The sequence below is a fragment of the Crassostrea angulata genome, chromosome 2 (assembly GCF_025612915.1).
Source record: "Crassostrea angulata isolate pt1a10 chromosome 2, ASM2561291v2, whole genome shotgun sequence".
Taxonomy (NCBI): Eukaryota; Metazoa; Mollusca; class Bivalvia; order Ostreida; family Ostreidae; genus Magallana; species Magallana angulata.
In genome coordinates this window covers 66412632-66426866 of record NC_069112.1, presented here as the reverse complement: position 1 = coordinate 66426866, position 14235 = coordinate 66412632, and the positions used below count along the sequence as shown (strand labels likewise).

Below are 14235 nucleotides of genomic sequence, written 5' to 3'. Positions count from 1 at the left end.
ATAAATCAAAACAGTTAAAGTGTCTTGGTAATTCAAACAAACACAACCTATACACTATTGCTAACAGTTAGTAATTATTTATAGTTTTTTAGATTAATTGATTGAAGGAGTAAAATACAACTACATAAGGATATATATATCATTTCAAACTTCAATGTTCATTTTTTATACATAATAATGCATGCTGATACCTCAGATTAAACATGATAGTAAGAGAAATAATTAAGTGTTTCACTATGTAAATGTTTCAAAGTATGATATTTATACTCAATAGGCCTAGGTAATGTTATGGCAATGGCAGATAGGTGGAGTGGAAAATCTGAATCATTCATATTTTTAAAAAAGGAATATGGCTATAAGTTTAACTGTCAAGATCCTGCATGTTCCTTCAGACAAAAGTTAAATTTAGCACGCGCAGCAACTTTAGTGAATGTATCTTCATGATTGAAATCTATCTCAAATGTGATGCATTGAAGCAAAATATATCATTAAATGTCACCTTTTTAACACTAGTAGTAGTAAAATTTGTAAAATTTTGATATTATGAGCTACACGTTACTTATAAACATTATACTATTATGTAACTGTTTTGAAAAAAAAAGATTTATTCTAATAATAATAGATTCATATGTAACTCAAATTAAACACTTGTTTACGCATTTCAGTAAATTTAAAACTTAAGAGCCAATAGGAAATTATATTCTTATATTTATTATTAAGGTTATATGCATATGTTCATCTCTTGTTTAAGGGCTAAACATATATTGATACTGAGTATTAGATAATACAGTATTTAGATTGTATGTCTGTCATATTGAAATGTCTTCAAAACATATTATTACCCCCTTTTTGACAGTGATGTAGACTTTTCTTGCATATATTGGAGGATATTTTTCTTAGGATTGAAGGCGACTGATCAAGTCTAAAATAGGATAAATTGAAAAACTTTTCACAGATTTCAGAATAAATTTTTTTCATTCAGGCATAAAGTGAGCTGAAATTTGCTGTGTGTGTTTATATCTTAATGCTTTAGAAGGATAGGGTTTAGATTTTACTCTAAGGACCAACTTAAAACAATTTATGACCCTTGGTGTTTGGAATTTTTGACATTAATAAAAGTCAATCTTTTAATTCTTATCTTTGTCATGCATCCTAGTTTTAATGAATATGTTTTAGTTCACTAGATAGGGTGTTTTATATTGCTACCATATCTAAATAAGGAATACTGTCATACTGACAAAGATTTAATAAGCCTTTTTTGGGGCTTATTAGTTCCAGTAGGTTTACTCGTGCGTAAACTACTTGTAAACCATTCCATATATTGATTATATATTCACTTTTCCAATTAGTTTACGTAGTGCGTAAACCATTTATAAACCATATTAAGAGTTTCCGCAAATGGAAACCATTTGGAAACCATATAATAGTTTCCGTAATGCGTAAACTATTGGGGAAACATCAACTTCAGGTTTCCGCATAGTTTCCATATAGTTTCGCGGAAACTGGACTTTTCATCCAGTGAAGCAATAAACAAATTGTAAATAAAGGTTATTTTAACATTTGAAGTTTTGAAGAAATAGCAACATTTACATGCATGGTGAGATTATAGTGACATATAGCTTGACTTTGATTCTGTGTTTTGAACAGAATAAATTCTAAAAATATTTATTACTGAAATATCTTATTGATCTTATAAATGACCATTTTAATCAAATATCTGATCATCATAAAATTCTTATTTACCATTGATTTGAAAATCAATTAATACTAAAAAAAAATAAACTAAACATTGATCTTTATAATCAACACTGTATTTCATATTTTTAAAAAACACAATCTTTTCATTCCAATTCATTCATACTCATTAGTTTGTGATCATGTACATCATGGGGGACATCATTGCCCATGCAGCGAAAATTTACGAAAGAGCATTAAAAAGAAAAAGTCATCAGAAAAACGGTAACTTCTTCAAATACATGTTTGTTTGTTAAATGAACTCATCGACCATTTTTGAATGTCAACTTTAAAGTTATTGTCGCTGAACGCACGCGGACTGAATGATTACTGTAAAAGGCAAACTTTATATGACTGGCTTAGAGATAGTAAGTGCCAAATTGTATTCCTACAAGAAACCCATTGTATAAATGGAAAAGAAAATATTTACAATGCACGATGGCATGGTTCAAGCTAATATTGTTTTTCTACCTCGGCGCATAGTAGAGGTGTTTCTATTTTATTTCAAAAAAATTATCTCTTATTATACATAATGTACATAAATCAGATGATGGAAGAATATTGTTAATCAATATTGTATGTAATAGAAGCTTTAAAAGGGATTTTTGCTAATGGAAGAAAACCCAAAGTATTTAGAACCGATAAAGGAAGTGAATTTAAAAATCGGTGGGTGTCCTCTTTTTTGGAAAAAGAAGGCGTACACCAAACTTTTACGGAAAATGAAACAAAAAGTAATTTTGCAGAAAGGAGCATTCAAAATTTGGAAAACAGATTGCAGCGCATGTTTACTCATAATCAATCTTACGAATTTTTGAGTAAGCTACAGGCAGTTACTGATAGCATTAATAACACTCCTTCCCGTCCTTTAGGGGGAATTGCTCCTACATCTGTGACTAAAGAGAATGAAGAGGAGGTCCGTTATAGAGCTTATTTACAAAGGAACAAAAGCCCCGGTGTTGTGTCAGAAAAAATTAAAAACTCTTAAATAGCAGGAAAAAAGAAACCTTATAAATTCAAAGTAGGTGATAAAGTTAGAATATCTCATTTGCGACGGACATTTCAGAGAGAATACGACCAAAAATGGACGGGAGAAATTTTTAAGGTTAGTCGGAGATACCGTAGTCAGGGTTTGCCCGTCTACAAGTTAAAAGACTTTGCTGAAGAACCTATAACTGGTACTTTTTATTCACAGGAACTTCAGAAAGTACGCACAAGTGACAATTCTATCTGGAAGATCGATAAAATTCTAAAAGAACGAAAAAGAAAAGGAACAATAGAGATCCTGGTGTCCTGGCACCAATGGCCTGCTAAATTTAACTCTTGGATAAAAAAAAATCCGACATGCAAAACGTATAAATAGGACTGATCACTTTTATGACATTCATTATTTTCAAACATGAGCATCAGATTGGTTCTAAGATCGACTGATAGTCAACAGATTTATAGTGGTAATACGTCTTACGACTTTATAGTTCATCTACCCAAGTCATTGTATCTACAAGGACATTGGACTGTTTCTCTGTTGGAGTTTAATTTGTCTACGGCATCCACTCAACCAGAATTATACGTCTGTAGCAATTTATGCCAAGATACTGTAGTGGGGGAGCGAGAATTACCTCTCTTGCGACTGGTAAATTATAAAAAAGCGGAAAATATCATTTATAATTTTCCTTACGAAATACCTTTGCGATTGGGGGAATTTCAAGACGTGAGGGTGTATATAAGAGACTCAAATAATCAACCCGCTTCATATTTGAAAGGTACGACCACTATTACACTACTGTTGAAAAAGCGTTTATTTGAAATACAGTAATGGGTTCCACGTACGTGTCAGATCCTAGGGTGTGGAAAACGTTTTATCAAAATATGTTCGAGGGAGGGTTTAAACCTAGTAAATACAGAGGTCGGCAGACAGGTGGTGGAATATGGGGTATGTTTTCCAAGAAACCGTACATGATTCCAGTCAACCCACATTTATCCCAGAAGGAACCGGTAGATCAAGTTGTGGGAAAACACGTGACACCTATGGCAGCCGTAGAAGAGAGAGCCAAAGAAGAAATGAAAGAAGCCATCAAAGAGAAGATTCCTCACGTGTCGGAGAAGACTATAAAAACACAAAAAAGGCAACCTGTTATCAAACCTAAGCCAACACTCAAAAAGAAAACACCTCAGAAAGGACTGAAGAGAAAACGAGACACAGGAGACAGTATTTTTAGCGGAGCCGAGAAAAAAGTCAAGCATCAATAAGAATGGCCTTTTTAAGTGACAAAATTACAGACATTGGACTTCCGGCAGAATTGGCTTTATTTACCGTTCCACCCAATCAAGTAGCGGTGGATAAAATTTATTTCAGTGAATGCAGACCTGTAAGTTCCTTCGATACGGAGGACGCTCCGATCGAGATATCGGTGCCTGGGCAGGGTAATGAGTACATAGAATTAAGAAGAAGCCGCCTGTACGTAAAATGTAAGATTGTTAAAACCGACGGTGCAGCCTTGGCATCACAGGAAAAAACGGGGATCATTAATTTGCCACTGCAAACCATGTGGTCTCAGATAGACACTTATATGAACGGAAAACTTGTGTCCCTCAATACTAGCTACTATGCTTGGAAAGCCTACCTAAAACTTCTCCTTTCGAGCGGCAGTGATGTCTCTCAATCCCAGTTACAGTCCCAACTGTACTATCCAGACGACGACGACATGGACAATCCGGATACATACGGAGGCAACAACGGGGGCCTTAACAATCGCTATGCATTTACTCAAAACAGCCAAATATTTGACATGGAAGGTCCATTGTATGAGGATATATTCAGAACTGATAAATACTTGATCAATGGGGTAGATTTACACTTGAAACTGTTTAGAAACCCCGCTGCCTTTGTCTTGATGAGCAAAGAAGCCTCCCCTAGCTACAAGTTGCAGTTACTAGACGTGTCCTTTAAAGCATGCATGATTAAGGTGGACAGTGGAATTTTGATCAACCATGCTGAAATCTTGAAAGAGAAGACGGCCAAATACCCCCTGACTAGAACCGAAGTAAAAATGAGCACCTGTCCTAAAGGTTCTGGATCGTTTATTTGGCAGAACGTTTGGTCCAACACTTTACCAACCAAAGCTGCATTCTGTTTCATTCTTCAGAAAGCCGTTAATGGAAATTATGAGAAGAACCCATTCAACTTTCAGAACTTGGCAGAAGAAATTGCACTTTACGTAAACGGGGAAAGCATGCCAGCCCGACCCATGAAAATCGACGTAGGGGCCAATCAAAATTACGTGACACTTTTTGTCAATTTATTTGAAGCGGCTGAGAAATGGAACAAAGATGCCGGCTTGGAAGTCACAAGAAGCCAGTTTGGCTAAGGATATGCCATATATGCCTTTAAGTTGGCAACAAGTGACCTGGGTGAAGAGTATTTAAACCTGGTGAGACAAGGAAACGTTAGACTCGAAGTCAAATTTGCTGCCGATACAACGGAAACCTTGAACTGTCTGGCTTATGCAGAATTTCCGGCCCTTTTGGAAGTGGACCAATCACGGGACATCAAATACACTAAAGTATGAATTCATCAGACATTGTGTGCATTGCTAAAGGACACGAGTTGCTTAGCAAATTTTTCAGAGGCGTTTTTTCACCGGATACCTTACCAGAAAGAGTCCAAGCCTACCCTTCGGCCTACGTTTGTAATACAGATCCCTCTCATTTACCAGGGTCCCACTGGATAGTCTTGTGGATAGACGGCTTCCGAACAGCGGAATTTTTTGACAGTTTTGGTCGATTTCCTGAACATTACGATATGCGAATCAAAAACTTTTTAAATCATAATTCGAAAAAAATAAATTGTAATGAAATTCCAATTCAGAAAAAAAAATGCCTTGACTTGTGGTTATCATGTACTATTTTATTTAATGATGAAATGTCAAAATTATACAATGAATGACATTGTACATATTCTTAAAATGCAGGATGATCCTGATGTTTTTGTGTATCAAACTATATCTCAACAAACGGAGTGCATTTAACCTTTGTATTTATCTTATATATGCATACGTTTTGTGAATAAAAAAAATGATGTAATCTATTTTTTTTTATTCTATAAAAATAGCATGTATTGTAAAAATAAAATCAGTCTTAACTGAGGAATCAATGAACATGGAAGCTTGGTGGAAAGAGAGATCACTCTTACCCTTTAATTCACCCTCCACTGTTATGATCGTGGGGCCTACCATGAGTGGGAAAACCTCTTTTGTTTATGAAATATTAAAACATGCAGATGGTATGTTTCAAACCCCACCCGAGAGAATAGTGATTGCTTATACCGAATATCAGCCTTTGTTTGAAGAAATGGAAAAAAAACATCGATAGATTGATTTTGCATCAAGGGTTACCCTCTAAAGACCAGATCGATGAATGGAGCGAGGGTGTACAGCACACTGTCTTGGTGTTAAATGACATGATGATGCAAGTCGCCAAGAGCGAGGAATCTCTTAATTTATTTTGCGTGACGGCACACCATCGTCGAGTTAGTGTGTTCATGTTAGCTCAGAATCTATACATGCCTGGAAAGTTTGCCAGAACTATTTCTTTAAATTGTCATTATGTCATTCTCTTTCGTAATGTACGCGATTCTAGGCAGGTCTTTACTTTTGGATCTCAGGTTTTTCCTTTAAGGTTGAAATATTTTAAAGAGGCTTACGACAAGGCCACATCTATACCCTTTGGATATTTGGTAGTAGACATGAGTCCTAGGACTGAGGACAAGTACAGATTGCGCACGCGCATCTTACCTAACGAAGATACCATTGTTTATCTGCCTAAATAAATTAATTGTCTTTTTTGATTATTTATCATTATTTCACAATGAACCGAACAGTAAAAACGCATTTATCATTTCTAGAATTGTTAAACGCTACGAACACGAAACAGCGACGAGCACTGTTGTCGACCATGACACCCTCTCAAATGCAGACTTTGTGTGAGGTGATGTTTAACGTTTACAAGGAGACCATTCCGGTCTCTAAGCAGTACATAAAAACTCTGTATCCGTACAAAAATGTCATAAGTACCCTTGTAAGCAGAACAGTGAACAAGTCTCAACGTAAAAAGTTTTTGTTAAAGCATCAGAGTATCATACCACGTCTGATCAAACCTACGCTACATCTTTTTCAAAATGGCTCAAGAACTAGTTCTCGTTCCAAAAGAAAAATACCAAAAACTGACGCAAACAGAGAATCATCCCCCGAAGAGCATGGAGACAATCTTGAAACCGACGAAGGACCCACCCACTGACGAAGATATTCCCACTCAGATGCACGTTCTCGAAATCTTGGAACACGTTATTCCAAATAAATTTCAGAATAAAGCCAAAGGATTGCTTAAATTCTTATCTCAGTATGGTGGTGACGTACTCTCTTGGAAAGATAATGGAAATTTGATTTACAAAGACAATGTCATTGAAGGCTCGCATATTACAGATTTGATCAAACATGCACTAACTCCTAATTCAAGAGGAACTCCTACCGGATATCAACAATTTTATGAAGCCTTAAAGGACATTCAAACCCCTACTTCATTCATCCACAATAAAGAAATGATGAAGCCCTCTGGAGAACAGACTGGCAGTGGTTTAGTGGTTAAAAAACATACAAGCGGAGCACCTCCTAATTACAATCCTCAAAAGAGAAAGAGACTGATCAAGACAAAAATAAAGTGGTTAAAATTTTAATGAAACAATGCATCAATAAAAGATTACAAATGTACATATTTGATAATATATTGTTGTACAGACAACTGTATGTTTTTTAATAAACGTTTATAAAAAAATCGTTTTTAGTGATTTCTTTAAAAAAAACAAATTGAATAATATCAATTTATTCAAATTACATTTTTTCAATATGATGTAAAAAATTAATTTTAAACAATATAATTGTACTGTTCACATAATTTTGTTCACTACTACAATTACAATCAATATCCGTATGGTAAGGTGTCCCAAGTGTCACCTTGAATCACTCTTTTGTCAAACACAATTTTGTATTTTTTTTCTTCATTTCGATTGTAAATAATATGCTGTTGCTTATATCGCATAATTCTGTGTGGATTAACAATCGTTGTACATGAACCTGTTGAATCGGAATGTTGACCCTGATCCGGCCTGAGTACCAAATCCAGCATGGAAGCAAAATTAAGTTTTAAACTGTTAACATAGTTTAGGGTAAATCCTTTGATTTTGCATACTTCTTTTCCTTCTGAAGTCCTGTATGCGTAATTATTAGGTCCTCCCGAATCAAATTCTGTAATGTATTCTTTGGGTTGTAACTCACTGGTAAGTTGACCAAGAAATGACCCGACTTTTGGTTCCTGATCTCCAGGTCTGCTGACGAAAATGACTGAATCCGTATCGAAATATAAGACTCTTCTATCCAGCATCTGTAACATTTCATACAGTTTAAGGCGGGCCCAGCAAGTTGTAAAAGTAGCAAATTATACGTTTGTTTGGTAATCTTCTTTAGTAAAATTTTCTTTTTGCTGCCACGAAACTTGAATAATTTCTTTACTGACAATGTGAAATTTCGAGACTTCTTTGGAAGGATCCGATAATAGCTGAAAAAATTTGTCAGCCTCTCTTTCGTGAAAAAATGTCGTCTGCTGCATGTTGAGTCGTTGGCCAAACTTTCCCCAAAACGAATTCAGCAGTAGTTTAGCAATCGATCTCAGAGCAGGGTTTTTGGTAATGTTCTCTCGTTCGAGTTGAATACCTTCTCGAAGAGCGTATTCTTCCATGTACTTCACTGCGTCTTCCTCGGTATGCACCCACTCAGGCCAGCCGCTGGCTTCTTGTTTGATCTTTAAAAATAGGTTGATATATTCGCCAAACAGACCATTGCTTTCAGTCTCTGCATTGTACTGTGAAGTTTCATCCCAATGATAGACCTCGTATATCTGTAGAATTTGGTAACCGCATTCTATGGCTTTTTCAATTTCTGGTGTACAAAATACTCCTGTATTTGCTCGGTCTTCGTATCTGCACTGACATGGATTTTGTTGTTGTTGCTCCGAGCAGGTACGACACAGAGCAAAAGTTAATTTTCCGTTAATTTTTTGAGGCAACACAGGGTGATACAATTGTCTAGGAGGTAAAATTTTGACTTTGACCAACCCAAAATAGTCTGTAATTTCCGTAAAATTGCTTGTAATGATTTTTGGTTCTTTAATGGGATATCTACCATACTTGTTGACCGAGGGGTAAAGAGAACAAAAATCAAGATAGTGGATTTTTTCACCTTCCTTGACCTGGTAGTACATTTTAACAGCATTTGTTCTTCCTCCAAAGAAAGATTTTCTAGGGTCTAACCTTTCTTGCAGGTTTAGGGAATGAACATAATCAGATGCGTCTTGGTTCTGTTTCAGGAAGTTTTCAAAATCATGCTCCCAAATGTAGACATATTTCATACCCAACGATTGAATGTATTCTCTCTTTTTTAAGGTCATGGTCAGTAACTCGTTCATGGAGTGTTTGGTTGTTATATGTTTAAGTTGCTGACGCTGAGTAGGAAAACATGTGGGACATCCGTGCCAGTAACACCCATGAAATTCGTATGCAGTGTTGGTTTCGGGGCAATATCCATCTAATAAGTATTTGGTACCCGGCAGTCGAAATTCACCCTCATTTAAGGCATGCTGTATGTAGAGCCGGTGCCCTGTCTTTTTGAAATGATCTTCTTGTATCCATGAGAGCCACTGTATCGATACGCAACTATATTGTCCGAGAAAAGGGGCATAACCCGTGGAAGGGATTTGTGAAATAGATGAACTAACAAATTCAGATTCTTCTATTACGTATTCTTGATTCTGTAACTCTTCACCCGTAACCCAATGTTCCTTGAATAAAATGGAAAAGTCCCCTTGCAGTCGGAGGGCCTGTAGCCAATCACTTATTCCATCATTGCCTCTAACTTTGACACGCCATTCTTCTTGAAGAAATTTGCTTTTAAACACTTCCATGCAAACCCCAGCAATGGTCGTGCATTGAAAAGGATCCACGCCTCCAATTAATTTTTTCTCTGGCATTTCATCCTCAAATACCACTTCTTCTTTTCCTGTGATTTTCATAAGAATTTCTCTGAATTTCAAACAAGCTTGTCTGAGTATGTCCACATCACTACGGCAGTAATCTAAAATTTCTCGATCAAAGTCAAAGATCATGTTTTTCTCCAATTTATCCTGATGCCAGATTAGAAAGTCTTTGCGTTCTTTAGCATTCATCATGTCATTTCCGTAAAAATGAGCTGCAGGGTAGGATCCAACATAGTAGGCATTTTCTTTAGTGTTAAAGAAATGAGGGAAGTACCCTTTCTTTAGCTCTCGTAAACCGAATGCCTTGGGTAGTTCAGCCAATCTCATGGGAAGAAAATTGAGGGAATCTAATATTTTTATATTAAGCCCTCTTTGAACATGTAAGTACATGATTTTTGATCCAGCATAGATAATTTTTCGAATGAATGAATTGACTAATAGATACTCTAGTAAAAAATATCCATCATAGCCCTTCATGTTGTGAGCAATAGCTGTAAAGTCTTTGTGAGTTTCAGTGAACAACCACAAACCAAAGGCATTTGCAGTTTGATCTCCTCGAAATACTATTTCTCGAAATCCGCATGTATTTTTACATGGTGGGTTAATAAAAGTCTGTTTGTTTTTCTTATTACATTTTTTGCACCTAGTTCCACAGTTATCGCATTTAGAATTTGGTTCTTGACTGAAGCATTCCTCACACACTGTTTGAGCCACTACCAAGTTGGGTTTGTGCTGAGATTTTCCACACCAAGACTGATGACAGTTTACACATTTACAGCATTCCATGCAGGGTTCGGGGCTGTTACTGCATTGAACACATTCATCATTTCTTTTCATTGAGTATGCATCTTTACAATGCAAAAGATCCTCTTGTATACATTCAAAGTCAAAAAAGATATATCTGGGTTTTTTCTCTTTACATTCTCTGGACCTAATGTAGCACAAATGAGGCCCTGTTACAAATCGTTTACATGCTTCACACTGCCATTCTCCGCAAATATGATCCTCTGGTTTTCTTTTGCATCTATCTAAAGTTTTTGTAACAAACCACACATTTCCACCATCGATCACACTGAGATGATTTTGACTTCCCACTTTTTATCTTATGAGAATTAAAACAGTCCAGAGATCTACAAACCATGTGACAATTTCGACAACTTAATTCGTGTTTTACAAAACAAGGTTTTTTTCTTTTACACACAATGCAGCTTGATTGACACTGATGCAGTTTTTGATAGGGTTTCAAACATTCATGGCAAAATTTGGATTGAATAAAGAACCCACAGACATTAACAATAGTATCAAAATGTGCATTTCCATTTTGCTCAGAATGATATAAAAAAATACGATCTTTTTTCGGAATTTCTAACCCTTGCTCATCTTCACTTACATCTTTTGGAACAGTTCGTATGAATTTGTTACCAGTAGTGGCACTGACAACTAGAATATCAACATTCAATACGTTCTCAAAAGCATAAATGTCTTGAATGGACAGACGTCTCTCACTGCTTACATTGGCTTTCCGGCATAACCAAATGATTTCCGATAATTTATCGAAAAAATACCAGCTTTTGAACTTAGTCATTTTTTGGCAAAATATTGCATATAGGGTACCCTCATTGTACGGATAACTCCTCCTACAGTTTTCAAGATAGGAAGTTGTTCTTTTGCAGATCAATTGTACATATATCAGAGGTGTGCATAATGCTAGGATTTTGATTTCTGATAATTTATCGAAAAAATACCAGCTTTTGAACTTAGTCATTTTTTGGCAAAATATTGCATATAGGGTACCCTCATTGTACGGATAACTCCTCCTACAGTTCTCAAGATAGGAAGTTGTGCTTTTGCAGATCAAATGTACATATATCAGAGGTGTGCATATTGCTAGGATTTTGATTTCCGATAATTTATCTAAAAAATACCAGCTTTTGAACTTAGTCATTTTTTGGCAAAATGTTGCATATACATGTAGGGTACTCCATTTCACTGGATAAGGGTTGACATGGATTATGGATACAGTTTACATAAAAGAAAACCCGGTTTGCTGTCACATTGACAGCTTTTCACTTGTTCTTCTATTGTTCCTTTGTCACTTTGGTGTACTAATTTCTGCCATTCAAATGTTGGAATTTGATGTAATTTGAGAAACCCCATGCAAATGCTTCGAGCAAGGCATAATTCATCTGTGTTTTGAATTTTGATACATGATCTTTTGATTCTGAGAGAATCATTGCTGCCACCAACTTTGTTAATATTTTTGCTTGCTATACCGCCCTTTGGAACTTTAATAAACCCCACATTTAAATAAAAACTTTTATCTAGAGAAATATTTTCATGGCTGTTTAAGACATTTTGTAAGTTCTCCAGCACACTTCTTCCAGTAAGATCTTTCAAGGGTCTTAGTGGTACATACACAGGATTGTACAATCCCATGTGATGAATGATGACTCGTCCAAGATCCAAAAAAAGGTCAAGTCGTCGAGCTGTTTCATTGAGAATGTTGTCAAACATATCTTCTAATTCACGAAGCAGATCAGTCAGCCTCATTCCTTGTTCAGGGTTTTCTGCATTTAATCGAATATTGTAGTTTATATCGATAGCATTATTTTTCATTATAGTTCGTTCTCCTACTTTTTGAATGGTATATGGTATTTTTTTCACACCGCCAAAACCAATCTGATATGTGTTGGTTCTTGTAGAGGTTGATGCTTCATCGGTTTCCATGGAATCAGGAGTCATTTCTTGATCTGCAACATGATCCTCTTCCATAGGTTCACATGTTGAATTGGGAATCAACGGGGACCATGGACCTTTACCGCTGTAATCCATTTGATCCAAATCATGAGCTAATTCGTGACACATCAGGTCTTGTTCATTGCTCATTACTTTATCACAGTGGTGGCAATGATGTTCTTGATCCTACAAAACACAGTTTAAAATTTTTATAATAAAATGTTTTATTTGTAAAATTGTTCTTGTCTTTATGTGCAATGTATTAATTTGTATTACAAAGAATAAAGGGTGAGTTTACCATGCATTGTACAATCTTAAACAGTAGAGGATTAAAAAAAATTCTTATTTTTATGCAAAAATTTAGAAGTTCAGAAAAATAAAATTCATTAAATTACTGTTTTTGATTTGTTTTAAGGTTACAGTCTGGAATTTAGACTAGTGTCTTTGTAATGAATATTTTGTCAGTGAGAGAATCTTTTATCGTGCCAACACTTACAGGAATTTTGGATTTAAAAAAATGTTCTATCTTCAAACATGTACAGCTCGATCAACAAAAAAGTGGTTGTATCAATTATTTTTAAAAAAAATATTGTACTTTGTACACATGTTGAGGTATAACGCATGGAATGTGTACCTTGTTACTTATAAGAGAACAAAAACCATGCACTGAAACTTCTCCAATGCATGGTTAATTTGTGTCCATTGCTTGATAAACTCACTCCTGCAATTCTTTTTTTTTTTTAGTGTGACTCAATTATAAACGAGGGTGTGTGTATTTGCTTTGAAATATGCAATGTAATAATATTCCATTCTTCTTTAATGTTGCACGTTATCAATAAAAAAAAGCAAGTAAAAAAATAATAACTTTTTTGAGTGGGATGTTGCCCCCTTTACACCGTCATGATGAAGTCCGTGTTCACTCTCGTGTCTTTGACCTTCGTTGTCATCGTCAAACAATAATCCACAGTATCCGCATAAGAAGAAGGTGTTTATCTAGTTTAAAAATATTGATGTGTAATCAGAAAATGAACATGTAATTTAATCTAAATAGTGTAATGGTCTTTTTTTATGATTTTACTACTTACTTCGTCTTTCTTGATTAATCCGGAAACAATAAATCGATTATAATTTTAAAATTGAAAACGTTTAAGGATGCGATACTTCCGTAATTCATAGTCAGATGAAATCGTTGATTTTTATAATTAATATTCTTAACTGAGTAAAAATGTATGATTATGTAATTAAGATTAGTTACTGATAACAATTATATATCATTACCGAGTCATCATCATCATTATTCGATAGCATTAGACGGTTATGTCCATCTTCATGCATTTGACCTTCAAGGTGATTCTTAGATATTAAACCGCAGTACTTGCATAGGAAATCTGACATCTATATAAAAAAAAGATGAAAATATTCTGATTCTTTTTTTTGCTTTTCAAATATTTATGTCTTTTTTCTTAAGGTACTTCACTACACCGAGACTTATACTTTTTAAGACACTACGTCACAAGATGGGGATTTAAATGTTTTGTTAAACTGTTTGTATCAATCGATTCAGATGTATAACGTCATAGCTCAGTGGTTAAAGTATCAGGCTTGTGAACCGCAGGTAATGAGTTCGAATCCACCTGGGGCTTTTGTTCATGTTTACTGAATGACATTTTTGAAAATATCAATTTT

General features: G+C 35.2%; 3 protein-coding genes across 3 annotated transcripts; 1 reads left to right on the top strand and 2 right to left on the bottom strand.

The window, feature by feature from the left end:
- The first annotated feature begins 3983 nt into the window (after positions 1-3983).
- LOC128174746 (uncharacterized protein F54H12.2-like) lies at positions 3984-5099 on the top strand. The gene has a single exon (XM_052840217.1). The coding sequence runs from the start codon at positions 3984-3986 to the stop codon at positions 5097-5099; it is 1116 nt and encodes a 371-aa protein (XP_052696177.1).
- Positions 5100-7946: 2847 nt separating this feature from the next.
- LOC128174744 (uncharacterized) lies at positions 7947-10140 on the bottom strand. Its single transcript, XM_052840216.1, has 2 exons — positions 8496-10140; positions 7947-8110 (listed from the first exon to the last, which is right to left on the bottom strand). Exons 1-2 carry the CDS (start codon positions 10138-10140, stop codon positions 7947-7949), a joined length of 1809 nt encoding a protein of 602 aa, XP_052696176.1.
- A 1091-nt stretch (positions 10141-11231) lies between these two features.
- LOC128174743 (uncharacterized) lies at positions 11232-13884 on the bottom strand. The gene is made up of 5 exons (XM_052840215.1): positions 13828-13884; positions 13415-13542; positions 13184-13190; positions 12230-12735; positions 11232-11253 (listed from the first exon to the last, which is right to left on the bottom strand). The coding sequence occupies exons 1-5, from the start codon at positions 13882-13884 to the stop codon at positions 11232-11234; spliced, it is 720 nt and encodes a 239-aa protein (XP_052696175.1).
- Between the last annotated feature and the right edge of the window lie 351 nt (positions 13885-14235).

What these genes read in the sequence shown, in the direction of transcription:
- LOC128174743 (XM_052840215.1), bottom strand. Translation starts at nt 13,884, where the DNA reads ATGCATGAAGATGGACATAACCGTCTAATGCTATCGAATAATGATGAT. An exon ending in ATAATGATGATGATGACTCG is followed by an intron (nt 13,543 to 13,827) that starts GTAATGATATAT and finishes TTTTTAAACTAG; the next exon opens with ATAAACACCTTCTTCTTATG. An exon ending in ATGGGATTGTACAATCCTGT is followed by an intron (nt 11,254 to 12,229) that starts GTATGTACCACT and finishes TTGATATTCTAG; the next exon opens with TTGTCAGTGCCACTACTGGT.
- LOC128174744 (XM_052840216.1), bottom strand. Translation starts at nt 10,140, where the DNA reads ATGAGATTGGCTGAACTACCCAAGGCATTCGGTTTACGAGAGCTAAAG. An exon ending in AGAATACGCTCTTCGAGAAG is followed by an intron (nt 8,111 to 8,495) that starts GTATTCAACTCG and finishes TTTCGTCAGCAG; the next exon opens with ACCTGGAGATCAGGAACCAA.
- LOC128174746 (XM_052840217.1), top strand. Translation starts at nt 3,984, where the DNA reads ATGGCCTTTTTAAGTGACAAAATTACAGACATTGGACTTCCGGCAGAA.